Source organism: Prinia subflava, chromosome 3 (genome assembly GCF_021018805.1).
Source record: "Prinia subflava isolate CZ2003 ecotype Zambia chromosome 3, Cam_Psub_1.2, whole genome shotgun sequence".
In the NCBI taxonomy this organism is placed as follows: Eukaryota; Metazoa; Chordata; class Aves; order Passeriformes; family Cisticolidae; genus Prinia; species Prinia subflava.
The window spans coordinates 81511291-81538186 of NC_086249.1; the positions used below are offsets into that span (position 1 = coordinate 81511291).

Below are 26896 nucleotides of genomic sequence, written 5' to 3' on the forward strand. Positions count from 1 at the left end.
CACTGTGCAAATTTAGCACTGTGGTTGACACATGGGACAGTTTTGTTTCAGTGCTTTTTACTTGGCTAGCAAATCTGTTTAGAGGAGCGGCAGTGCGCAAAAGCTCTTAAGGGAATAAAGATTTCACCTATGAAGTTAAATGATGTGATGCTGAGCGGAAAAAAAAAAAGGTAAAAAACGAACTCTCCATTCACCACCAGTAAGTATCAAATCGGAGAGAGCTACTGTAGTTTGGAGTCCTTATTTAAGCAGCGTTTGCTTCCTGCTGGATTGCAGCTCATCTTCCCCCTTTCTCCTTCTCGAACACGACACTGTAGCAGCAAATTTCCTGAAGCTGATGATACCTGACCCTGCCTGCAGACCGCTCCTGCGGGTCCTTCCACATCAGTGGCTTCGCCTGCACTCGCCCCCTTCCCAATCCCCGCTCCCCCGGGAGCCGCAGGGCAGCGGGGCCGTGTCCGCCCGGCGCCTCCGCCCCGGTGCGGTCGCACCTGGGCGCGATGGCAGCTCCCGGCCGCTCCCCGGGGCAGGCCGGGCGGACGGCGGGGCACAAGGGGGGAACACAAGGAGGTAAGCGGAGCGCGGGAGCGACCGGCCCGGCTCCCTCTCCCTCATGGCGGCGGAGGGACGGGAGAAAAGAGGCGGCCGCCCCGCCCGGCACTCTCGGCAGCGACGCTCACCTGAGGGACGGAGGAAGGCCCGCAGCGGCGGGGCGGGAAGGGCGGGATCGCAGGGCGGCGGGCACGGGTGTTAGAGGGCGGCGGCCGCTGGCGGAGGGCAGCGAGGAGCCCCGTCCTTGCGGCCGCCCCTCGCCCCGCGCCGGTGCCCGAGCGCCGGGGCGGCGCCTCGGAGAGCAGCCGGGCGGGACCCGCGCTCCGAGCGCCGCCTCGCGGCGGGAAACGTCACGGCGGCTTCTCGCCGCACGCCGGGAGTTGTAGTCGGAGCCGCGGCCCCGCAGCCGCCCCAGCGCCGCGGCCGCCGCCGCTCCCCCCGGCAGCGCTGCGGGCTCCGCACCGCGACCCGCGCTCCGCCTCTGCGGCCCGTGCCCGGAGCGCTCCCCGGCGGGAGGCGGCGCGGGCGGGCCGGTGCGCGCCTGCGCGGGAGGCGGCGCCGGGCGGTGAAGTTGGTGGGAGCGCCGGTGATAAAATGGTAGGTTGTGCGAGCCGGGGGGGAGGGGAGGCGGCGAAACCGGGGAGGGGGAGCCTCGAACAACCCCAGGAGCCCCCCCGGGCTGCTGAGGCGAGCGCCCCCGCACCTCCCGCAGCGCCCAGTCCCGTTGCCGTGCCCGCGGAGGCGCCAGGCGGGGGGGACACGCGGCGCGGGGACTTGGGGACGCGCACCCCCCGTGCGGAGTCGCTCTCCCGCCGCCTCCTCCGCCGGGCCAGGAGCGGGGAAGGTCACCGGGGGCGGCGGGGGAAGGGAGGGGGCCGGGCCCCGCCGCGGGTATTTCGAGCGCAGGCAGCCGGCGCAGCGCGTACCTTTCCCTTTTTTGGGATTGGGGCTGGCGGGGCAGGTCACCGGAGCTGCGAGTCCCTCGCTCCTACCGGCCCCTTCCCCGCCGCGGGACGCGGCAGGTGCAGCCTGAGGCGGTGGGAAAGGTGCGGTACGAATTCCCTTGCTGGGTCTGGGTGGCGGGCTCGGCCGGGGCTGTTTTGGGAAGGAAGGGCTGTCCTAGTGCCTCTGCAGCAGCTTCAGCGCTTCCCTGGGGTGTGCGGTACAGTGTCATTAGCGCTGGGAGAGGGCTCCCGGAAGGTGACTGAGCTGTGCCTGGATGCGAGGGGCGCATCCTTGTTCGGCTGCCACCAGCGAGGTCGTGCTGGGGACGGGCGCTCCGGAGCCCCGCGGCCCCGGGGAAGGTGCGCGGTGCCGCTCCCCTGCAGGGCTCTGCCCGCGGGTGAGCGGCAGGAGCCGTGCTACGTGGCAGGGTGGTGGGCTGGAGAGTCGTGTGTGTTTCTTATCGCTTCTAATAATTTAGTGTTTCATTCCGCTAGAAATGAAGCTAGAAAATAGCCGTAAGTGCCTGGCGTTAACCGGGCTTGAAAGAGGACGTAGGGTTTGCTTTGGCGTTGTTGGCAGAGCCCTCTGTTTTGAAGCGATTATCGCTAAGTTTGTTGCCCAGAAGAAGTTTATGTAACTGAGGAAGATCTAGGTGCAGAGACTCCCTTAGCTAAACCTTCATGAAAATTTGGAGTCAGGCTGGAGCTTGCAGCCAAAGGATTATTGGTTATTTACTTACCAAAGTATGCAGTGGTTATATTTTGCACATTTTTCCTCCCACTGTACACATTTCTTGTTTGAAAAGAAACCCGGCACGTTTCTTCTTATATTAGATTGAAAAATCTTGTAGGAAAGACCAAAATCCTTATCTTGTTTACATGATGTGTTTCTTATCTCAGGACCATCTATAGTCAAGATGTCCATATGGGTACAAGAGATAAAAAGTAAACTGAAAGGTGGTCCCATGTTTACTGCTCACTGGATCAGGATTCAGTTCTCTTTTAAGAGACCTGTAAATTTTCCATTATACCTGATGATTTAAGCGGTAGTGGGGAATTTATACAAATTTCTCAGCTTAATTGTTGGCCCAGAACATGTGTTACGTATGGTTTAATAAAATCGGAAAGCACGGAATATAATAAAAAACAGAGTTTGATTTAAGCTATCTCCTTCTGCTTCCAATTTCACGTAAATAACATTATTGAAATATGTTACTAGCAAATCATCTCCCTGTAAAATGCCCACTCCTACCTCTTGAGTGTTCCAGAAGTTTAAGGATATTATCTCAGTATGGTTGCTGCAATTGAGAGAAACATCGTATTGGTCCCTGTAGACCACTGCATTAGGCTTTTTTGTTGTTTAATATATTAGTAGTATAAACAATTTTCAAAGTTTAATTTGAGTTTTAGATCACATTTACAGCAATCTTAAAGTTTCATTGTAACATTCAGCAGTCTCCAGTATATCCGTCTATTTTATTTTTGCCTTATGTCTTCTGTTGGTGATGTTTTATAACATAATGGTATGAGAAATGCTTCTGCCTTTTTTAGCTGGGGACTTAGAATGATTAAATTCTGCATTGTTAGTTGTTACTAAGAAAATATTAGGAAAACTCTTGGGTATTTTTTCTCCATGTATGAAGGATTTATACAGAATTTGAGAGTCTCTGAGTTGCACCTTTTTAATTTCTTTCTTTTATAACCACTAGGCATATCTTTCAGAAGATAACCATATTGTAAAATGACGAAACTTGTGTTTACTGCTGTTACAGAACAGAAAAAACGTCAGCATATGTGAGCAATAAAGCAGAAATACAAGTTTGTTACTGACAGAATATGTGCTGCTAGAAATGTATATATAGATGCTGTCATTTCAATTTACAGAAGAAAATGCTGTCTGTTTAACTGCAGAAGAACAAGGCTTTGTCTTCCTGTAATTCTGAAGTGAAAGTTGTCATCAACAAGAAAACTAAAACCTTTAAAAGATAGGCATTAGTAGTAGAATGCTGAAACAAACTTCTGGATTAGCTTCATTGGCTTTCCTGCTTCTTTTGCATCCCAAAGCATAAACTTAAATCATCCCAGAAGGACAAGGTCCGCCAGTTTATGGCATTTACCCAGGCTGGTGAAAGGACTGCTATATACTGCTTAACACAGAATGAATGGAAACTAGAAGTGGCAACAGACAACTACTTCCAGAATCCAGACTTGTACTACAAAGAATCCATGAAAAATTCAGTAGACAAGAAGAAATTAGAACAATTGTATAATCGATACAAAGGTAAGGTTTAGTTTTCTGGGGAGTTTTTGGTTGGTGGGCTTGGGGTTGTTGTTGTTGTTGTTGTTGTGGATTTTGTTTTGGTTTTTTCTAAATTATTTTGTGTGAGGAGTTTTTCCGCTTTTCTGTCTACCATTTTTAAGGAGTTTTAAGTAAAGCTTGCTAGCTTTTGCTTCTCTCTATGTGTTTACAATAATAAGATAAGAATGCAAAAAGGTTTTAAAGTCTCTTAATGATCTGTACACAACTTCTGTAGAGATTTCTGTAGACTTTAAAAGTAGGAAATTAAACTTAGAGTGAGGAAGAAGTGCTAGCTGTCAAATATGGTAGCAAAGTTTATTATGCAACTTACATGATTTTTTGATGCTAGCTGCTCTTAAATGTGTAGGATGATCTTTCCATGGCAAAATAATACATACTGGTCTTATGCTAACTTTTGGGGGAATTAACTATGTTTAAAGACAGTACTATTTCTATACATTAAAATCAGATAACATTACAACTAGGAGTGTGACAAAACAGGTAAGAAAACTAAAAAACTGGAAACTAGATCCTTATTTAATTCCTTCATGCTGGCATATTACAGCAAAAGTGATGTGCCTTTCAGAGAGGCTTGGAGGGAAAACCGCAGAAAAGTGGAGTAAAGGCAGAGTTGCTTGTTTTCAAAGTTCCATTTTACATCATTGTTAAAAAAAAAAAAGCTAGGCATTTAAATATCAGAATGTATGTGATCCAGGTGACAGTGCTTGCTGAGCTGTGGCCATCTGACATGAGTGTGGATTGCTCATGTTGGAGCAGGGCAGGCTGGAGTCATTGCTGGCTCCTGTTGAAATCCATACATCACCTGTTTGAAAACACCAGCTCTTAACCACTACTCAACTATGATTTTATCTACTTTTCTAATTGAAATTTGTATACACTTTATCCTTTTTTATGTTACTGCTTCCACCATTTTTGTTCTTCTTTACATAATCTGTTCTATTTTAAGTGTAGGGATTCTTTAATACTTGAATGTTGTGTGGTAATGAATTGTGTAGGGACAAAGAGACAGCAATGCTATAGCATTTCTTTGTGAAAACAAAAACCCAGAGACAAAATGCAACCATATTTTGTTTTATAAGTGCCTATGTGTATATGGTATATACTATATACATACATGTATGTGACTCTTTTGTTTACTCCTTGAATGTCAGTCTTGGAGATTGCTGGGTCAAAAATATATATTTAAATTCATGAATGCTATTAAGAATATCAAAAATGGAAGAAGATTATCACGAATACTATTAATTATTTATAGATTTCTAGCAGTGGCAAATTGCACCATTTGACTTTTGTGAAAGCAAGTGTAGCCAGTTTACATCAGTGTTTTAGGTAGCAGCACACCTTTGCAGTTCTGGGACTTAAACACTGAAGCTGTAAACATTAAAAACTTTCACAAGATTTGACAGAAGATTATAAAAAATTTTGGTTAAGCACCTTTCCTTGATTCATGTCTGGCTTAAACCTGAGTCACTGGCCCCTCAACAGTAAGGGATTCCTTCGTTCCACAAGATCTATGGGTTAGTGCACTATACTTGGAATCTGAAATGTCTTTTTCTGTGCTCTTTTTTCTTAGTTTTCCTACCTGTTTATCCAGCAACTATGTCAAAACAAGAATTGCATTTTTGTTATTAGTTGCTTGGATGATGTGAAGTATGATAGAGGTGAAAAGTCCTTGTTGAAATCCAGCAGAATTTTTCTACTGATTTCAAGACAGTGCACATCTCACCTTCAGTTCTTCAATCACTCCCCAAATACACAAGAAATATGCTTTCCATGTCTTAGAACTAGTTGAATAGATGTATTTACTTGTTATTTGGGATCAAAGGTTCCTGAATTACACTGAATTGTGGGTGTGATTCTTGGTTTAATAGATGCAAGTCTGTTTGCCAAATTACTTCCTCTCTGGAATTTAAAATTACTTTCACTGTAGTATTGGCTGGAAAAGTAAAAGATATCTTAGCTTAAGAATTAAAATAAAATTCAAAAGGTTTTATCTTGATTTTTTTAAATCAACTTATTGGATCAGGACTTAAAAATAACATGGTTGAAAATGGTAGTTTAAGAAGCTAGTGTTAAATCTACTCAAGAGATGCTTTTCTACATAGCCCAACTTATGATATTGAAATATCTCCCTCTCAGTAGCTGGGAAAGAAAGTTTTACAGTTTGTAAAGTCTCAGGCTTTGAAAACTAGAGATGTTCATTTATCTTCTTTTGTTTTCAATTGCTTTTTCTTCTCCAGTTATCTAAGTTTACATGCAGAGGATTGTTTGTTTGGGGGCTTTTTCCAGAAAGAACTTTGTTACAGAATTATTATAAGGCATGTACAGACATTTAGAAAGGTACTACTGGGGAAATACTATGTTTCACTTGTACTAAATTGCATTAATTAGCTTAAGACTCTGTTATGCTAAGACATTGTTTGAACAATGTTTTGGAGATTTTGCTGACTTGTGATTAAACCCCCAAAATGTTTAAATGTGGTCTTTAAGTAGATATAGTGGATACCCATATATCACTGTCAGGGAAAAAAAATTCTGGGGTCTAATGTGGTAGGTGTGTTTTTGTTAGACTTGAGTTTGGGTTGCATTTTTTTGTTAAGTTTAATACACACTGACCAATATAAATGTTGTACATTTTGATGTGTTTATCACCCTTACTGTTTCTGAATATAGGCAGCATCTCCTGAGTTAAGTCCAATCTCATAGAGGATTGTGGAGGGAAAACAAAATTATCTAGTCGATGTTAGCAGATAACTTGAGGAAAACTTGCAAATCAATTTCTCTATAAGTTTACAGAATACCTGATCTGTTTACTGATTCTCTTTTAAAAATATCTAGACTTCAAGTGAAAACATTTGTGAAGGCCATGAAAAAATGAATACCTGTATTATGCAGCACATCAGAGCTGTCACATGAGTATTTATTAAGAAGTTTTGTAAATAATTATAATTCTCCTCTTTGTATTTTGAACTCCAGACCCCCAAGATGAAAATAAAATTGGCATTGATGGGATTCAGCAGTTCTGTGATGATTTAAGCCTGGACCCAGCCAGTATCAGTGTTCTGGTCGTGGCATGGAAATTCAGGGCAGCCACGCAATGTGAATTCAGTAAAAAGGAATTTGTTGATGGCATGACAGAGTTAGGGTAAGTATCCATTTCTGCATCGTTTATAATGTAAGACCCAAACCATTTTTCTGTTCAAAACACTTTCAGTTATATTGCACAAAGCTTGAAAAAGCTATTGAGGCTGGTGCCAAGCTTAACAGGTGCAAAATGTCTGTAGTGTCTTGTCTTCCTTGAACTGGTGCTTTACTGCAAAGCCTTAATGACCACAGCAGGGGAGACGCAAAACAATTTCTACCTGTACAGCAAGCGAGTCAGATGAATGATTCACACGTCTTTTTATGTAGTTCATAGTAAGCATATGCATATCTGTGTTAAGGATTTGAGTTGGACCTCCTGCTGTTAAAAACTGAAAGTCACTGGAGGAGTATGAAGGGAAGAAAAGTCAATGTTGAAGTAGAAAAGGAATAGAAAAGAAAAGAGCCTTCAATTCTTTCGCTTTACCTTGCCACCAGCAAATGGACCTGTCTTTCTTTTTGTCCATTTTACCACCCATACTTTCCTCTCTTTCATAGTAGATACTTCATTTGTACAAAATATCTATGAGGAATTGAAATAAAAATGAGGATATTGGTAGTAGAAAAGATTGGTCCAACTGTGATGTAACTGATAAAAATTTCCTTCCTGGATTATGGAGCTATTCTGGATAATAAACTTTGAACGTTGCCTCTGTTAACCAATAAAGTCAAGCATTTACCATCATAAAATAATACTTTGTGTGTAATTTTTCCTTGAAGAGGAGCAGCATTTCTAATATTTAGAGACGACAAATGACTCTTTTTATCAGATTGCATTCAATGGGTGCATAAGAACAGTTTATTACTTGTTCCTGGTTTTTGTAGCTAAGCAATTTCATTTGGTCTTAGAATGGCACCTTATCAATACATTTCTAAGATAGACCAACTTTTAGGAATGTGGTGGTTGTTTCTTGGGCAGAGATTGTAGCAGTCTGATGTTACTGACCTCATTAGTTATTGATTTCTTTTTAAGCTTTCCTTTTTAAGAAATTACGATGAAATAACTTTTGATAGCATCTGAAGTTTACTGCTTTATTTTGTCCCATTGGGTAGCTTTGGATAGAAATTACAAGAAGAACTAAGATTTTCTAACCATGGAGAGAAATTAAGTGCTCATGCTGTTATATTAAAGGTTGCCAGCATTTTTTTTTTTTTTATGGAAGTGATTGAAAAGGTTTTGCTAAACCACCTGTTCTTGGAACAACAACTGTTCTTGGGAGCACAATATGGCTGTGCCTGCTTGCCACAGCACTTACTGAGAATTGGGAATGGTTTTGTTACATACTTGGAGGCACAGTGTCTGCGGTTTTTAGCAGTGAACACAAGTGAGCAGTCGAATGGAAAGAAATTCCCTGAGGCTTAGATCACATAGCATCTTTAGGATGCATATGGGAAGGTATATTTACTGACTAGATCGAGTCCCAGTGAAACTGAGCTTCTCACTTGAAGACTGTTGGCAGAATTCTTTCTTTTCTCCGCCAGGTACTGCTGGAGGCCGGAAAGGTACTTATTTTTATCTGTACCATGCAAGACAGTTAAAACTACATTTGCATTTTATGGATGTTGTTATAGTTACCCATCCTTTAGTAGATTTTTTCCTTGACTCTTTAGAATAAATACAAACATATCTCTACGGGGATCTTTCAAATACACAGTGTTAGTTGTGATAGCTGTTCTTTGAAACCTGTTTGCTTCGCTTTGAGTTTCTAGGTAGAATGCAAGATATTGGTAATGTCCTGTACACCTTGATTATTCATTTGATGCCTCATGGTAGCAGAAACACTTCCCCTTCTAAAAGTGTGTCTTGTCAGCTCAGGTGAAAATACTTTGGTGGTGTTATCCAGGGATGTGTTCCTGTTAGAATTTCAGTAACTTGATTCTGTCTTATCTTACCTGTGCCAGGCTGTTAAATAGTTTGCCAGCCTTCAGGCTATCATTGAAGGCTCATTTTGTTCCTTGGTTTTATTCTCAAGTGTTCTGTGGTGGGGAGAGAATGCAAATAATAGTTCATTTAGTTGGAAAGTCCTCAGATGTTAAGACGAATTGTAAAAACATAGAGTGAAGCTCTTTATTCAGGAGAGCAGGGAATAAGCAATGTCTATCTAGATTAAAGCAAAATGTCACACACTTGTGTTACAACATCTGTCTCAGGGGAAGGAATAACAGAGTTCAGTGAGGTTTGGGTGTTCTTTCAGAACAGAATAGCGTCTGTTCAGAAATTGTTCGTAAAGAGATAGAAAAGAAGTTAAACCATTGAATCCTGTTTGCATTCTGTACCTAATGGATGCCTGTATACAATATTCCACTTAAAATTCTTTAGTAAAGGCACATGAGCATTTATATTTTTCAGAACACTATCCACAAAGATAATCTTGTTTTGTCTTAAACACTGTTTTGTTTTGCTCTTAGACTAAACCATAAAAAGGGTGGGGGGAAAGTAAGAAGAAATTTTAAATATATGCAAATAATGTGATCTCTCTTGAACAGATGTGACACCACAGAAAAGCTAAAAGCTCTATTGCCAAGACTGGAACAAGAGCTGAAGGATCCAGCAAAGTTCAAAGATTTTTATCAGTTTACTTTTAACTTTGCTAAAAATCCTGGACAAAAAGGTCTAGGTAAGTAGTAAAGAAGTGAGAAAATGTCTGCAGTCAGTGAAGTCTTCCAAATGTTTCCAGTACTACAGTATTCTCATTGGCAATTGTATGGTAAATTCATTATTGATTTCTTCACTGACTTCTCTTTCCCATCTCCTTTCATTTAATCTCTTCTTAATGTCCCCTTGGTACAGATAATTTAATGGGGTTTTCTTCCAGTATTGACATTCTCTCACCTGTTGTCAAAAGAAGTTTCTGCAGTTCTTCGAGACCTGTCAAATTTTATTTTTCAAAAATACTGAGCTAGTGAGCTCTGTGTGTTAAGAACTACTGAAACAAGATGTCTATATCAGCTCAGGAAGAGGGAGAAAACTGGGCAAAAGTTACTGTTCTTCTCAGAATTTTTAGTTTTAGCTCATGTTTTTTGTAAAGTTTAGAAAAAGGGTATTATTAGCTTGGTTTAAAAGTAGTGAGTAAAAATAAGGATAGTTTATATAGTATTAAACTATTATTCTTCATAAAGTTTGAGATTTATCCCAATCCATGCCTTGTATTGCTGGAGTAAAACAGATACATAATTTAAATTCCTTTTTTTCCTTCAAATCAAAAATCTCTACTTTGTGAACAGATAAAAAAATGGAAAGATTAAGTCCACTCTTTTCAAATTTATGTCCACTTTCAGGAGATATTGTGTAGGAAGAAATTAATGTTTTGTATATAGAATAGCACTGTACCATCATCCCAGTTCTTTGTGGTGTGTGTGAGAGGAAGTGGTTTGTTGGGTTTTTTTAGGGTTTGGGGTTTTTTTTCTTTTTTAACATAGCTACTTGAAATCTGTGTCTAAGTAACTTGGAAAGTTGATAAATGGTTTTCTCAAGAACTGTTGGGAGAGCAGAATATCAATTTAGACCTCAATCCAAGTGTGTCTGTTCCACATTCCTTACTTTATTCTGAGTAATCTCTCTTGTCTTTCCTGGTGTCTTTTTTCTTTTTTTTTTTTTTTTTTTTTTTTTTTTAAACTATGGACAACTTTTAGCCAGTTTATATTTTTCTTCATTTTTTTTCAGCAGTTTCATTTTTCACCTCATCTGTCACTCTCATGGCTCATGTGCCACTTTTACTGACACAAAAATGAAGAAGTCTTGTAGTGACTCTGTGAGGTTAGAATTCTAGTTCCTCAGCTAGGTTTCATTAACAAAGCTTGGTACTTTCAAATTGCAGGAAAGGTAAGTCAGTTACAGCTGAGGCTGGGATTTATGGGATACCTAAAGAAATATTACAAAATAGCTTCCCAATTAATAGATGAATTAATTGGGTCGTTCCCACATGAAACTCATGAACTTGGGCAGTAGATTTCAAAAGGTTTTCACCTAAGCCTTTATGAACAGTGGAGGAGGGGAGGCAGCAAAACCCAGATTTGGAACTGAATGTGCTGTTTATTTGACATTAGGGGAAACTGCCTTGTTTTCCATTACTTCTTTTTATTCAGTACTGGGGGTCCTTTCATTGCTAAGTCTGTCTTCTGTGTTGTGTAACAAAGATATTTTATTGCCAGAAAGTACCAAAGTTCCTTCTTACTCTAAGAGTTGAGCTATTAGCAGGAGAAAGTAAGAAGTGCAAAAACTGAAGTAAAACTTAAACTGTGTAATGAATTGATGGGAACTGTTGCTGATTTCAGCTTTCAGGAATTTTAGTAATTTCAATGATATTTACAATCTCTTAATTTCTAGTACTTAGTTCTTACAGGGTAGTATATTGGTGCCATTTTTCATCAGTCTTTTTCTGGTTTTGCTGAGATGATTCTAGACAGTAAAGAAATATAAGCAGATACCACTTTCCTTACTTCAGTGGAGATACACCATATTTCTTGGATCACCATAGACTGAGTAGAAAGAGACTACTGAGCAAACATACAGACTGATACTGCATTTTTAAGTGAGTGAGGCCAGTGATGGCTTACCCAAATAAAAATGAGCACTGTATAGGTTTGGAGATGGAGTCTTTACAGGGATTAACAGTCACAGTGGAGCAAAGAGGTGAAGGAAAAAAGTAAATTTACAGGTAGGTGTTTGTAATAACCACAGAGGGAAGCAGTATGTTGTAACCAAGGAGGAAAATCCCACCAGTTATTTTACTGGAGTGCCTGTATGAGCTGAGAATTCTAGTTGCTTCAGCTACATTAAATACAGGTTTAGTTGTTTTTTTCTATTTCAGATCCTCTTCTCTGTATAGATTTACATATTTTCTCCTATGAGAGTGAGAAACTGTCCATCTTTGTTCCCTGTCTCCAAGGTTGTTTGGTGTTTGTGTCCAATGACTGTGTGCCCTATTGTCAAGGAGATGTGGGAATTGATACCAACCATGTACAAAGTCTGTTGCTGTCTTACTCCATTTGGAGCTTTTACTTTAAGTCCAGATAGTTAAACAGAATGAATTGTTAGATTTGTTACCATCTGAGCTGTTAGAAATCTGTGCCTGCCTCTGTCTAGGTCATCTTAGAGTGATGACCTCTCCTTCTTCCCCACATTAGATGACAATCAGTCAGTATAGGGTGCTTCTTAGCTCCTGCCCAAGCTGCTTGCCTTAAAGTCATTCTGGTGAATTGTAACTTGGAGGAGTCTCAGAGGTCTGTAAGTTTACTTCAAGTAAAAGATAAAAGTGAATGGTTTAAATTAATGAAGTGGAAATAATCTGGGAATTCTTTCCTAAATTTCAGTTGCAGAATATTTTAATGCGGTTTTTCTGGGGTCTGAAGCATTCAGTGCTTTTTCTTATTAGGCTGGGAACTTAAATTACCAAGTATGGTAATTGTACTCATTGGTTGGAGGACTGATCTGAAGGCTAAAAAAAATATTGTTTGATTCTTGGATGTACACATGACCTATAAATGTGCCTATTTGAAAACTAAGCAAGTTTGACTTAGTGCCAGTGACAAATGAGGAATCCATATTCTTAGCAGATTGTTAATAGAAACCTTTTATAAAAGAATACGTAATTGAACTCCTTCTGTTGGGTCCTTCAGGCTAAGTGCTTGGGCATCTTTTTTTTTAACAGAAATAGCTCTTGAGACTAGAGCTTACCAGAAATGTGCCTGTGATAGACAGACTGACTCACACAATTATTTTTCTTTTTTTCTTGTTTGTTATCTTAGCATATTGAAGCCATAAGAAATGAGTGAAATATCTCTCAAATGTTCAAGTAGCAATGCTTTGGTTATGAGTCATGTTCATTGCTTCATCTTTTCAGATTACTTCTTTTAAAATATGTATCTGCCGTTTTAAGAAGTGATATGCAACAGTTATTACTTTATTTATTGTCCCCTTTCCTCTGAAAAACACTAGGAAATAGTGATTTATGGTTTCCTTTTTAATATGCCAGGTGGTCTTTAAATTTAAAAGGTAGCGAAATACTTACATAGTGTATTCCTTTGTGCTAGACATAATCAACATCAACCTAAACCAATTCTTGCAGACGCTTTCCTATCCAAATGTTCTGTGATATGCTACAATATATACTAAATTACCTTTTCAGTTTCAATAGGTATTTATAAGATTGGAAGTCTGATTTGTACTGGTCCTCTGGCTTAACAAGTTGAGAGGCATTGCCTTCACAAAGTAGAACCTTAAATTTTTGTTGGCAGGTTCCATACATCTTTGTCCGTGTTTGTTTAAACCTATTGCTAGATTTTTCTTTTTCTAGCATATAACTTAACCCTCTGTTTCTGAATTTTCCAGTTTAATACTTTAACCAGCCAAAGTAAGTACACAGAATACATTTCCTTAGAGTGAGTACCAACTTCTTACATAGTTGGCGATTATGTATGTGTCTTCACTTAGTCTCTGGACTGAGTAAAACCAACTACCCTGATAAATTTTCTCCCCTAGCTCTCTGATACTGGAATTTTGTCTTCTGACTCTTGTTTCCTTTACAGTCAAATTGATCTAATTTTCTCTTGTCATGTAGTACCCAAACAAGCCAGATACCTTCCTTGTGTCTTAGATATTTTGCTTCTTGTTTTCCATCTTTTGAGTTTGCTTAAATTCCATACTGTCTGCAGTTTGCAGTCTGTTTTGCTATTGGGTTTCTGCAGCACTACAATGTACCCAGTTAAGTCTGATCTTTCTGATCTGATATTTCTGCAGTTGATTACTCCCACTAGCACTATGACTTTTGCACTTCTCTTTAATGAAATCTTTTCTACTTATTTCCAAGTGATTTTCCAGTTTGTCCAAATTTTGAATCCTAATCCTGTCTTCTATCACATTAGACCTTTTTGAGGTTTTGTCCAAGTTGCAAATTTAACAGAAGTTTCCTTTGTTTTATCATCTTAAGTTACTTAAGTATTGGGCAGTGTTAGATACAGGACTGACCCACTTGGATGAGTTACTTTCTCCCAGTTTGGCAGGGAAGCCTAAAGTTCTTCCAGAACTTCTTTGACCTTTATGAAGTTTCAAACGTGGTAAGAAGCAGTTTTTTTTCTGAAATAACTGTCGGTTTTTATTGCATCTTTTTGCTTGGAGCATAGTTTGGAAAAAAATCTCTGTGTGTCCCAGACTTTCTGGAGTTACTATCAGCAGGACACAGTATCTTTTATCATACCAGCTGCTATTTGTAAGATGGGGAGGTGGAGAGCACAGAAGCCCTTCTTAGAAATTTTTTTGGTGATAGAGAAATTTCAATAATACCTGACACAGCTGTGTTTGTAATTCAGAGGGGATTTTGCTCCAGGAAAAATGGTCTTGGAGAGTAGGAGTGTGTGTGTAGTTTTGTATTTTCTTTATATTTGGAAAAGCCATGCTTTTTAATTTCTTCTTCTTCTCTGGTTCCCCTCAAAACCAATGCAAGAAATTCTGCAGTTATGTAATTAGATGGGAAGGATCCTCTCCAATAAACTAAGTTACATCTGTTCTGTCTTTCCCTAAAATAGACACAGAACTCAGTATACCAATACTCATTCCTAGAAACAGGACTGCCTTTTATAGGAGTCTCTTCTCCACAGTTCATGTGGTGACAGTTTTTATTTCTCTTTGTATCTGCAGGACTTCTGTCGCTATAATCTCATCTGACTCGAATGCTCACGTTTACTTTTATTAGCTCAGCCTTCCCAAGTAGAATGCTCCAGTCTGGACACGTGCTGTTTAAAGAAGTGAAAGTAGTAGCAGTCCCCTAGGGCAGTATCTTGTGTAAGGAGTGAGATGCAGGAGGCAAAAGCTCGGTGCTTAAGATCTGCCATGATGATCTTGAAGCAGAAAATGATGTTCTCATTAATGTTACTCAGCACCCAACTGTCGAGTGTCTTTCAAATACCTCTGAATAGATTTGATCATTATCAAAGAAGACAATGAACACTTATAATTGTTAAGACTGTGACTTTCTAAGTGGTAGACAGAATTCAGGAAAAAAAGCCAAGTTTCAACACAGCAGTGCTATCTCAATGGCTGCATGTTTGACCTGTAGTACATAATATTTAGATATTTAAGACTTGATTTATGTTTTGTCTTCAGAGTTTGAAGGTGCAGTTTATCAAGTTATGTGGTCTGCCCAGGAGACTTTAAAAATAGTTATTATGGATAACTGTGATTCTGTCTTTAATCTGCTTTCTCATGTTCTTACTACTGTATATAGTACAATAAATCTCTAACTTTTGCATGGTGCAGATTTGGAGAGGTTTATCTTGCCTTCTACTCCCAAGGTTCAGCTTTTCTACTGCAGTCTGAGTGAAATTTTGTATCCTAGCTCTTGTTGGTAAGTGTGTTATAGAATAGGATTATAGGTCTTTTGTCATGTCGTCTACAGACCAGTTCAGATTTCTAAGGGCGCTTTCAAGCTAAAACTAGGCCTTAGCTCTATCTCAATTTTTTTTTTTTTTTTCATTTTTTGAACCTGATACTTGCTGTGATTCTCTTGCTGGGTCTCCCTTTGAGCCCCAAAAAGACATGCTCAGGAGTTTGTTAGAGTTTGTTTCAGCCGCAGGAAGGAACTTAATGCATTCTTTCATGGTCTTCACCTTCCAACATGGAAACAAAAAGCCGATTTGGTCCTTCATCACTTCTTTGTGATCCCTTCGTCTGCTTGCTGGCTCAAAAGGTTGTGCTTCCTTCTCTCTGCCAGTTGCCTGGGATCAAGCAAGAGATGAAAGATGAGGAGGGCATTCAGACTTGAATCAAATATTACCTCAAGACCAGAAGAATGACTATCTTTGCATCCGGTTTGTGGACTTCAAGGAGGTTTCCTCTCCTGTAAGCAGATGAGTATAATGTACTCTTTTTAATTGAAGCAACATCAACTTTGGCTTTTATCATAGCATATCTCAAGATACTTTGAAGAGATCTTTAGACATTAGGGAAGGAATTTTTTTTCTTTCTATTTTGTTTTCTATTTTTACTCCCACCCTCCCCCAACCTAGTTACCAAGATGTCTCCCCCTTTCAATGAAGAATTAGCTTCATAGACAATTTGTAGGAGTGAGTGCCTGGAAAAAGTTGCGTGAGGTCCATAAATGAATTTTACATTTATTTTGAAAGAGGTCTATGAATGCTATATTTTAGGTGTTCCAGTGGCCTTGGTTTATGTGTATGGTTCTTGCTTTATTTTTGTTCACATTTTCCATGTTGAAAATGCCAGCAGTTTAAGAGAAACTTGGTTATAGAGGAGGTGCTCTGATCAGTGAAAGTGTGGCATAACTTCCAATTCTAATGCCTCATTGATTCTTTTACTCATGTTTGGACCTTGTTAGGGAAATGTATATCCAGTCAACTTTAAGTCATCTGTTGTAGTTTCTCTGAATGGTACATGGAGAGATTTGCAGAGGCAAAAGGATTTTTAAAGTGGCTACAGTCAGGTTCATCAGGCTGCACTCAAACTGGTGTCCAGACAGCCATCTCCTAAGTCTGACTTGCATTCCAAAGCAGTTCATCTGTTTTTGTGCTTAAGGTGATAAATAGATACACATGGAAGGTTCTGCATGGAATCAGGCTGCTTCAGCATGGCAGATGCTGGGACCAGTGAGCACAGCCAGAGCCAGTGAGCACAGCCAGACCCTGCTGGATTCCTGCAGTGCTCCTCTGAAATCCATGGGCTGTGCTTTACCATTCCTCCTGTCCCCCACAGGCACTTAAGCCTGACACTGTGCATTATCTGTCCCCTAAGTCAGGGCACTGGGAAACTCTTTGCTTACGTCTCTGCAGGATGAGTGGATCCAGCTCAGCTAAATCCTGAGTTTAGCCATGTTCTGTATTTGTACCACCTCTCTTACTTTTTTCTTTTCCCTTCTGCTTGTCTTCTATGGGGGAGCTTCCTGTTGCAACTACAGGCTACTTTGCTCTAAGCTTTTGGCAGTTCAACTAAGTGTTTTTAGTTTTAATCTTCATGGTATATTCTTATTAATTTGCTGATTAGGAAAGAAGAAACTAATTCTTGTGTCTGTTCTTAGCAATTTGGAGGCCAAAGAAGACACTTAAAAATCATTCAGAAATGAAGAAACAAGGAATTTTTAACTCACTGAATCTTGCAAGTATTCACTTGATGCTTATTGGTCAGGCAGGTATAACAGTCCTGTCCTTGAGACAGATTGACACCGATTTCCATTGTTCTTACCTGTGCATCAGTTTCAACACACTGTTGAAAAGTTGTATTAGTAATTCAGGGGAATTAATGATCATATTCTATCCATTTCAAACATGAGTGCACAAAGAGGTCTTGGTGGTAGGGCAGACTGAGAGCTAGAAAAGCTCTCTTTGGCAGCTATCTAATAATGATTTTTTTCTTTCTTAGCAAGATCAAATATTAAAAGTAGACACAGAGTGTATTTCTCCTTTTGTATCAATTGTGCTGTTTGTTACCACTTCAAGCTTTCTATTCAATCAGGATAGAAGAGGCTGAGGGTTTTTTAAAGCAAGTTTAGAATGAGGTTTTAATGTTTGAGGATAGATCATACTGCATACAAAATACTCCTTCTGACTGAGGAAAAACTGATTGTTTAAGGGTCTCCATGACATACAGCTCTCATACAATTAGATATTGACACTGAAAATATTTTTGGATTGAAAGGAAAGCTCAAACTATATAATGTACAGTATATGATGTGGTATTTTTATGATGATCTTTAACCATTTAGCAGTTTTATGCTTTGGCTATGAACATGGATGTTAGCAATGAAGACTCTTTTAAACTGATCATTTTCTAGGTATTTTCAGAGATTGATGCATCTGTCTTTTTCTGTTTATAAAGCTTACATTAGTGGTCTGTAATGTGGGTAGCATATATTTTGATATAAAAAACCCAGCATATTTTTGAGTAGTTTGATTCTTACTGTAATGATGCCTTCGTATCTATACAGCATTGAAAGAGATACTCCTAAGACTGCCTGAGGAATTTTTGCCTTGCAAAAGCATCTTTCTGTGGGGATGCAGGGCTCTAATGCCATAAGGGCTTTTCTCTTTTTTTGGTATCTATTAGTGCAGCACTAATTGTAGCAGATCCACAGCATTAATGTTTCTTGATATTACTGTCAACATGCTAATGTAGACTTTGAACTCTGTAACTAGGTCTTCTGTTTAAAGCAGAAAAATCCTCTTTTTTGTCCTACAGTGCCAAATTTTTCAACCTAGCTAGGGAATGGTCTTCAAACAGGAGTGTAGGCATATCCCCTGAGGCTGGCAAACCTGAAGGCCTAGTTTTCTCCTGTACTTTAGGACTGAATAAACTGGCACCACTACCAAAAGTGATAGTCCCATCTAGTCCTTGTGTTCAAATAACACTTGTGTTAGTTGATGGCTTTGTGGGATTACAGTGAACCAGATGAGGAAGACTGGACTTTTTTTTTTCCCCTTTAGCAAACTTTATAATATAAGTATAAGAACTTCTCTCCTTGTGCCTATTGGGAAGAGCAGCTCCAGTGTGCAGCTGTTTCATCCACTACAGAGCAGCATCCTCAGTGGGATATGCATTTTTCAAATGTTACAGCAAATAACTTCTGTGTCTTTGTGCTGGAGAAGTCATTGGCAGACACATGTACACAATGGCTCTCAGGTGTCAACTTAAGACAGTATTTCACATGCATTGTGTTAAAAATTTTGCAATACTTAAGTTCACCCCAACATAATACTGACTTTGACAAAAACCAAGGAAGTGTTCTCTCTTCTTTGCTTTTACTTCTTCTTTTGTGGCACCTTGAATCATCTTTGTTTCCCTACCTCTACTTTATTCTTTTTCCTAGGAATATTTCCATCAGAAGTATAAACCTTTCAAGGTGTTATTTCTTCAAAATGCATTTTGCTTGAAGTTGTCACATTATAGATTTGCTTGGAGATGTTGAGTCTTCATCAAGAAGCCTGAGTGTGTGGGATCAAGGCCAACTACTAGTTCACAGTGAACTTTAGAAACTGTTAAGATTCTTTAAGTTTCTCCTTTTGTATTCTTTTTGCCTTTTATTTGGATAACAGATAAGAATAATTAATCTGCATATCTAAGCAGCAAGTGTTCTATTAATTACTCTTTTCTACCCTTTTTTTGTGAAAAATGAGCATGGTGGCATAGACAGGAAGAACTGAAGGAGGTTTATTAGAGCATAATTCAAGTTCTGTACTGAAGAGCACTGATCATAGATGGACAAACACTGTGTAGATAGGTTGAGGCATATTGCATTTCTCTACACCTGAACTGCTGTACTTCATCCAGGCTCCAGCCTTGTCTGAAACAGGGACTCTAGTGGCATGGCTGTATTAAAATCTGGAATGTCTCTTTCAGACCTGAAGCTTGATTTCAGGTGACAGTGTCCTTTGGTTTGTAGTATGATATATACAGTTTCAAAAGCGATTCTTCCTTTTTGTAGGTGCAGGTCGAGCTTCTGTTTTATGTGCTATCACAGTACTTTCTCTTAAGCTTCATGTTCTGTTTACACTTCCTTTATACTGAAAGCACAAGCTGAAATATTTCTGTGGTTTAAGAAAGGCTGTGCTTTATTTTATGGTTGCCCATTAGTAATCATGTACTTAGTGCTGTTACCCATGGGAGCAAGCACCAAAGAGCTTAGAGCTGCTGAGGATGAAAACAGGCCTTCAAGGAAACATCCTTTCTACCCTTAAGCTGCATCTAATGTTGCTTCTGCCTTTCTGCTGGAATATGTGGCAATGCTGCCCCTTCCTGGAACCCCACTCTCAGATCACTGGTCATGATGCAGAATTAGGGCTGATTTCTTGGACTTGTATTTTCAGTACTGGGTGTAGGTGTTTGTCTATTGACTGATTCCAGAAGATGAGAATTGTTCCTGTAAGGGGTTCTGTAGAATCATAATACCACAGACAAATGACTTTTTCCATCTCCTCATGTCCTTCAATTCCCTTCAAAGTCAAGTGCGTCCAAAATGTGATCAATTAAGAGGACTTGACATCTGTGGATTTAAATGTTTATGTTTCTATCAATATTTGCTATGTTTGAGCATGTGTGTATATATTTTTTGGTTTTGATTTGCAGAGAAATTTATCATTAAGTATTCAGCTCTGTTACTGTAGATTGAAAGTAGCTTTAATCTGGCACTGGTAGATGGTGACAAAAATATTTTTGCTTTGTTGACTGATGTTCAATACAAAATTTATACTGCTACTGCTTGTCTTCTACCTTTTGGGTTAGGGAGAGTAGAAAACAATTCCTTTTAGTTTTTTAGTGATTTTAAAAGAGTGTTATTTATTTGTATCATAATATACTAGATGTAGCTCTAATAGTTTACTCAGAAGGAGTTTATTGCTTATAATGTGCTTCAATATTTACGTGTTGCTTAATCTCTTGCAGATCTAGAAATGGCGATTGCATACTGGAATTTAGTCTTGTCAGGAAGGTTTAAATTTTTAGATCTTTGGAATAAATTTTTGTTGGTAAGTATCTATTTTATTCCTTACTGCCTGTCTTATTCCTCAGTAGTCTGACTTTTTTTGGCTGTGTGCTTCCAGTAAGAAAAAGATGGCATATCTCTATACTTCCTTCAAATTTTTTCCTTTTTGAAAACTGATATAAAATAGTCTCAAATCAAGCCAAATTAAATCTTTTCTTTATGATTTTCTAATTTAGAAGAATGCAAAAAGGTGAAGCAAAAGTACAGAGTGTTCTCCTTGCTTAATCCTGTATCCTCCTAGTTAGGAAAGTTCCTGCACAAAAGCCATGATTGTAGATGGAACTGGTGCTGCTGATTGTCAAAACAGCTGGAATTATTGTCAACCATGTGTTTTACTATACTCTGCCTTTTGTACTACTAATGCATAAAGTCGCTCTATTCAAATCAGTCATACCAGAATTTAACCTTAAAGAGACTTTCCATTTTCAACAAAGTTTCTCGCCTGAGTAATCACATTGACTAATGTTTTAGCTGATAGTTGTGAACTGATCTTGATAGGTTTTTTATTACTAGTGCAGTCTGTGGGCAGCAGAGTAAAGATACATAAATTAAACCTTAGAAGTTCAAAAATATTCTTGTAAAAGACCCAATTCACTCATCCATGTTTCTACATTTGCATGTCTATATAATTACAAAAAATGAAAATACATAATATATAATTTATCTTGATTTTCTTCTTCATTTTATCTTTTTATCTGTAGTTTAGGAGAAATAAAGTCTTTTCTGCATTTTTGTCCCCTAGTGCCTAATAAGAAAGGTGTACATTTTTTGAAATATTTTTCTGTAGTTTTTTTTCTAAGTTTTTTGGCAGTATATTTGTTTGAATCACTGAATAATGTTGCAGTTTCGTTGAGAGGGCTTCTGAAAACATTTTGTGTTTTAACTGCTTTAATGCACTTTAAGATATCCAAATTCAATCTATAGATGTAACTGAAGAAAAATCTGCAAGTCATGACCTGGTATTAAAATGTGTTACTTTAGAAGAAATATTTAACCTGAATGTTTAGTTCAGAAGAAATATTTAAATTAAAAGATTTCAACCTAAGGAAAAGAAGCTGGAACTCTTTCAGATGGGGTGGTGTTTTTTTTGGTTATGAGTTTTTTAAGATAAAGAAGGTGAAGAAATGTTTGTAATAGGTATATTTCTTTGTATGTTAACATAAAATACTGCTGTGAAATTGAAAGGTAGTTTGAACTGAACAATACTGTTATTCCTCTGTACAGGAACATCATAAAAGATCAATTCCAAAAGATACTTGGAATCTTTTATTAGATTTTGGAAATATGATTGCAGATGATATGTCCAACTATGATGAAGAAGGTAAGCAGTACCTGAATATCTTCAAAAATTGGTACAGCAGAATTAAAATACTGCTATAAATGAACAAGAGAACATGTTGTTACCTTGTGTCCTGATTTGTTTACCCTTAACGTTTCAGCTGCCAGTACAGTGTCAGACTTATTGCCAAAATAGTAGTGATGACAGAGTTAACTGGTTTGCTGTAATTTGAAAACAGAAGTAAAGATAGTCACACCATGGCAGAGCATATTATTTGAATGTGTTATGCTATAGACTTCTGAGTGAAACAACATTTTGTACAAAATTTTTGCTACCCTAAATGCAGTTTACTCTCTGTTATTAATTCTGTTCTGGAATGTGTACAGAAATAAGTCCTAAGATATAAATGTCTATAATAAGAGTGCTGTGGTTTTGCTATCAACTGATGTTTATATTTGTACTGTGGAGTTCTGTATTTTAAATATATTTTGGTTGTCTTTAAGAACTATTGCTGCAAGAAGAGATTCAAATGTGGAATTTATTAGTTAGGTTTTTCTTTCAAGTATTTTATATGTGCCTGTTAAAGCTAGACTAGGCCAGAAATGTCAAGATGAGCTTCTAACCCTTTGTATCTATAGACTGCCCCAGTTTATTGCTGATAATGGTAGGCTAATTTCTCAATTGCTTGATTTCTCTGTAGGAGCATGGCCTGTTCTAATAGATGATTTTGTGGAATATGCGCGACCAGTAGTCACAGGAGGAAAACATAAAACTTCCTAACCCCAGATGTGTCAATATGGACTTAATGAACTGCACTGGGTAATGAAGATTTGTTAGCTGATAACTGCACCTTGGTGCTGGTTTCAGTGGTCATGATTACGTTCTGCAGACAAAACTGAAATTCCTCCTTTCTGCCTAAAGAAAATGATGACTGATGCTTGGACACTTCAAGAACAAAAACTCAGAAGATCGAAGCTGTTTGTAGAATATTGGCTTCAATTATTGTTCTGGTTGTATCATATAGGATGTAGATTTTGCATGATTTTATACTTTGGAGAAGTTTAACTAGAGGCCATTTTATTAAAGTTTTGACAGCACAGCATGCCATTCAGTTCATAATCCAAAGTGAACACCAGCAGTTACATAAATAAAAATGTATTATATTGTACTTATATTAAAAGCAGTATTTGTGGTATATAAATTAAATCCATAAATAAAACTTATGCAGTATGTTGTATTTTTATAAAAGTTAGTTCTGTGGATCTGTCTTAATACAGAGTTGTAAAAAAACCCCAAACAAATGAACATATGTTTTTTTTGCTTTGAACTTATTACCAAGATTTTAAATTTGTATTTTCACATCCTAGATGTATACAGGTGATTACATCCGGCCTTTTGCTTTCTCGCAGTGAACTTGACTTCCTCATTTTATTTCTTGAAGTGCTTGGACATGTAACAATAGCATTGCTCAGGACAGGCTTCTGCTCTGTGCTGTGTTGCAACTCCAGATTTTTTTAGACATTTAGTAACCATTTTAACGTAGACATTAAACAACCAAAGATGTGTTTATAATTCATGTTTAATTATCATAATCCAGTTAGTCTCCAATTATGTGTTTTATGTATTTTTAATAAGGAACTGATGGAATATGGGTTTTATTTGTAGCTTGAAACATACCATAAATTCTAGCTAAATGCAACAGAGTTGTAAATTCATTTTGTGGCACTTCTCATCGAAAATAGTTGTGAATAAACCCAAAGACTTAACTAGTTGGCTTTCATGGTGAAGAAACAGTTAGGGGTAAGGAGACTTTATACTAATGATTATAAGTATTCATGCCTGTGGATGTGTTGTGCATTCAACTGTAATTATTTAAGGGGGCGGGGGGAAAGGCAAATTAATGCAGTTTCATTGATCTCAAGGCTGGTGAAATTGGATCAGTTTTCACCAAATCTAGATTTGTGCAGTCACTTGTTTCTCCCCTTTTGCCAGCCACTGATTATGAAGTGCACAGAGGTGTCAGTCTTCGTTTCTCATCAGTGTATTCCGCTGTCTAAGCACAAAAGAGTTTTACCAGAAACTATTCAGCGCATCTTCACACAGGGCTCTTGCAAATGCTACCTCATCAAAATGAGTTTGTCATAGCCACTGTAAAAGTTTGTTAATGAAGATTTGCTAAAGAGTATGTATACAGCTATGATCAATATATTTTCTGTATGTAAGGCTGAATAGATGCAAGAATTTTGGAGAAAATAGTGCATTAAGTTATATAAATTATATGTGTGGATCGTTGAAGTGTTGCATGACAGCAGACTATTTTATTTTGTAGTTGCCAGGGTGTAAAAGCTTACAATATGCTCTTAAACTCTAATATTTAGAGTTTCATACAAGCAGTCAGCTTTCATTGTGTCAACACAACCTGCAAGGACAAGTGTACATGCTGCATACAGAGACTGCCTTCATTCTTCCACTTGCTAGAATTTCAGTTGTGCACGATGTTTAAAAAGCAGGACAAGGGAAAATTTGAACAAATAAGTGATTTTTCTCTTAGTAAGAGCCTAGCAAGCAAGTAACAAGTGCCCTGTGAGAGATTTGTTATGAATATTTGTCTTTTTTTGGTGAGTGTCAGCCCTGGCCAAACAGCCGCCAGGTGTCAGCGTCTGAGCCCGCTGCTACAGGGCACTCCTGTGCAGTTACCCACCGAGGTCATGCCCAGTTACTGCTTTCTGACTGCCCCTTTTCAGAAGGGCATTTGTGTACATAACTACAAGTATCCTGCAGAAGTCAGCAGAGAGGTAGAAGTAGTTATGCTCTTTTTACTGCTTTTGATTTATCTATGCCCTCTCCCCAAAACAAGCCGTTCCTATCTCTGTCCTGCAGGCTTTGCTGAATGTGTAACATCTTACAGCATCAAGTGCATTTATCTAGCCAGAAGCAGTGGAATGCTTGTTACTCACACAATTGCCACTTAAAATATATAGATAAACTGTAACTGGCCAGAAGTAGCTTAAGTTCCATTGGTATGTGATGTAACTGAAATTTCTTAGCACTAGAGCTTGTGAAACATTTGCTCATGATGAAAGCTCCATCAAATCATTCTGATGAACCTTCTACCTTTTAAAATAAATAGAGCATAAAAAATGCATGTGGGTTGAGGGATTTTTTTCCTTGTTAATCTGAGCAAGAAGGAAGGTGCTTAGCCCAGGATTCTGTATGTGTGTATATATATACGCATACACATTTACTCTTAAACCTCATTCCTGGGGGGACCCTTCATGGGTGACAGCTTCTAGCAGAGGAAGACTGGGCAAAACACTCCAAAGACATTAGCTGATCCTTGTCAACCAGCTTTTGAGGTTTGCTTCACTTTTTCTTTTGTTATTCCTAGTCTTCTACCTATTTAAAACCACATGTGATTTTTACATTCTCATACATAAATAGCATGAAGTAACACCTTGATACTGAACAGTCATAAAAAATGCAAATAAACTGCTTTCACCTTACCAGTTTTTTCCATATTTTAATCATTTGTTGCTGTCCACAGTTCCACTTTACAGGGTACTCTGATTTCCATTTTAAGTAAGCTGATACAGTGGTAACACCTAGGCTGCTCAGTTTATAATTCTAAATGGTACAGATGTCTTCAAGTTGTTCAGTGCATACAGTATTACTTCACAGATATGCTGTATGTATTTTTAAACTTGGTGCCAAGTTGTTTGGTTTGAAACTGAGCCATAGGATTTGTACTTGCCAATTCTAAATTTAAATGTAATTTATCATGTGTGTCATGCCAAGGAGAGCAAACCTGCAGGCATCTGCTCATTCAGTGCACCTGGGAGATTTGCTGCTGAGTAAGCTGTATGTGTGTGTATATTTTTTGGCAATGGAAAAAGGAATAAATGGACTGTCAAAGGATTGAAGTCAGTCATGTGAGATGTCTATGATTCTTGTCAGTTTTCTGCTTTGGAAATCTTGGTCTAGCGGGAGTTTTTTGTTGTTGTTTTCTGGTTCATTTATTAGGCTCTTGTGTTACTACTCCATCGGCCAGAAGAGGGTAAGGATGTAACTCATTAATTTTTAAATGGCCTTAATAAATGTTTGTTTGGTCATCTGTGTCACCGTTAAGCTTTTGAGGCTTGACACTTTTAGCTGCAGTACTGTATTCACTGCATGTATCTGCTGGTCACCAGACACCGCAATTTGTGCCATGAGTTTGTACTGGCAATGGGAGCTGTAATTGCAGGAAAAGTGTTGCTCAGTCCTGGCTCTGAGCTCTGTAGGAGAAGCAGCATGCTCAGAAATCTGTGCAAAGACCTTCAGAGGTATGCATTCGCCTATTGTTAAATCTCTTCTGAAGGTTTAAGTCAAAATAAGTAAGTTGTCTATCTTCACCCAGCTGCCATCCTTCTCCAGTGCTTTCACCAACCACGGGCTGCTGTGGTGTTGCACAAGTCTTGTCTTCCTTTTCTGTGACAGTGAATCTGCAGACACTGAGACTTGAACCATGGCAAGCCTTTTTTCTTTAACGTGTCAGCACCAGTAACTTCCCTCAGCTGATGCCAACCGGCATCTCAATTACCAAAAGGCACAGCCCTTCTGAAAGTGTAATGTATTTATAACCATAAACCTGTTCAGCAAAATATGTTTTCTGATCTTTTCGTTATCTGCAGTGTGCTGGGTAGAACTAGGTGACACACCTCCAAAATTAACTTTTTTGTTCTAGACTGTTGACAGAGGGCTCTGCAACTGCAGCTGCCTCTACAACCACATGAAAAAATACTGTATTTCAGATGAGCAGGTGCAATGTTCACCTCTTAATGAGAAGGGCTGGGGAAGTTAAGGGGCATTCACATTTTGATTGAATATTGGCATATCTCCTCTTGTTGGTGCATATACTTGACCAATTCCCATGGTCAGGGGGTTTGTGCCTCCTTTTCCAAGCAGTGAACTGTCCTATTGTTTGGCAAACCCTATAGGTTTCATGTCATTACCTCAGCTTTCTGTCAAGACAGTAAAGAAGTCCATCCTGTGGTGTTAAAGGATTCTTTTTCCTTCAAGGCAGTGGTGTAAAGCTGTATGGAAATAATTCATCTCCATTGTTAAAGAATTGAGTAAAACCAGTTTATTTTTTCCCTGGATCTCAATGAATGTATTTTAAAGGAGTAATCCTCATGCT

At 38.7% G+C, this 26896-nt stretch overlaps 2 protein-coding genes across 10 annotated transcripts in view; one reads left to right on the top strand and one right to left on the bottom strand.

Annotated features, from left to right (window-relative positions):
• Positions 1 to 820, bottom strand: part of TMCO3 (transmembrane and coiled-coil domains 3) — a 34234-nt gene extending 33414 nt beyond the window's left edge. For both annotated transcript variants that reach the window (XR_010079714.1, XM_063392726.1), the window contains exon 1: positions 681 to 820. The gene's annotated coding sequence lies outside the window, so the exon portion shown is untranslated. The remainder of the gene's footprint in view (positions 1 to 680) is intronic.
• Positions 821 to 1010: 190 nt separating this feature from the next.
• On the top strand, positions 1011 to 25636 carry DCUN1D2 (defective in cullin neddylation 1 domain containing 2). Of its 8 annotated transcripts, none has more exons than XM_063392731.1 (7): positions 1011 to 1149; positions 3381 to 3777; positions 6793 to 6961; positions 9445 to 9575; positions 20342 to 20424; positions 21666 to 21762; positions 22421 to 25636. In XM_063392731.1, exons 2-7 carry the CDS (start codon positions 3603 to 3605, stop codon positions 22498 to 22500), a joined length of 735 nt encoding a protein of 244 aa, XP_063248801.1. In that variant the 5' UTR covers positions 1011 to 1149; positions 3381 to 3602; the 3' UTR covers positions 22501 to 25636. The 8 variants fall into 8 exon arrangements, with proteins under 8 accessions (XP_063248801.1, XP_063248797.1, XP_063248798.1 ...); XM_063392727.1 differs by having other exon boundaries at positions 1016 to 1149; positions 3561 to 3777; XM_063392728.1 differs by having other exon boundaries at positions 1024 to 1149; positions 3206 to 3777.
• Positions 25637 to 26896: the final 1260 nt, after the last annotated feature.

Coding starts and splice junctions, on each gene's coding strand:
- DCUN1D2 (XM_063392735.1), top strand. CDS start 2,178: ATGAAAATTTGGAGTCAGGCTGGAGCTTGCAGCCAAAGGATTATTGGT. Junction 6,962..9,444: donor GATGGCATGACAGAGTTAGG/GTAAGTATCCAT, acceptor TCTCTTGAACAG/ATGTGACACCACAGAAAAGC. Junction 21,763..22,420: donor GTCCAACTATGATGAAGAAG/GTAAGCAGTACC, acceptor ATTTCTCTGTAG/GAGCATGGCCTGTTCTAATA.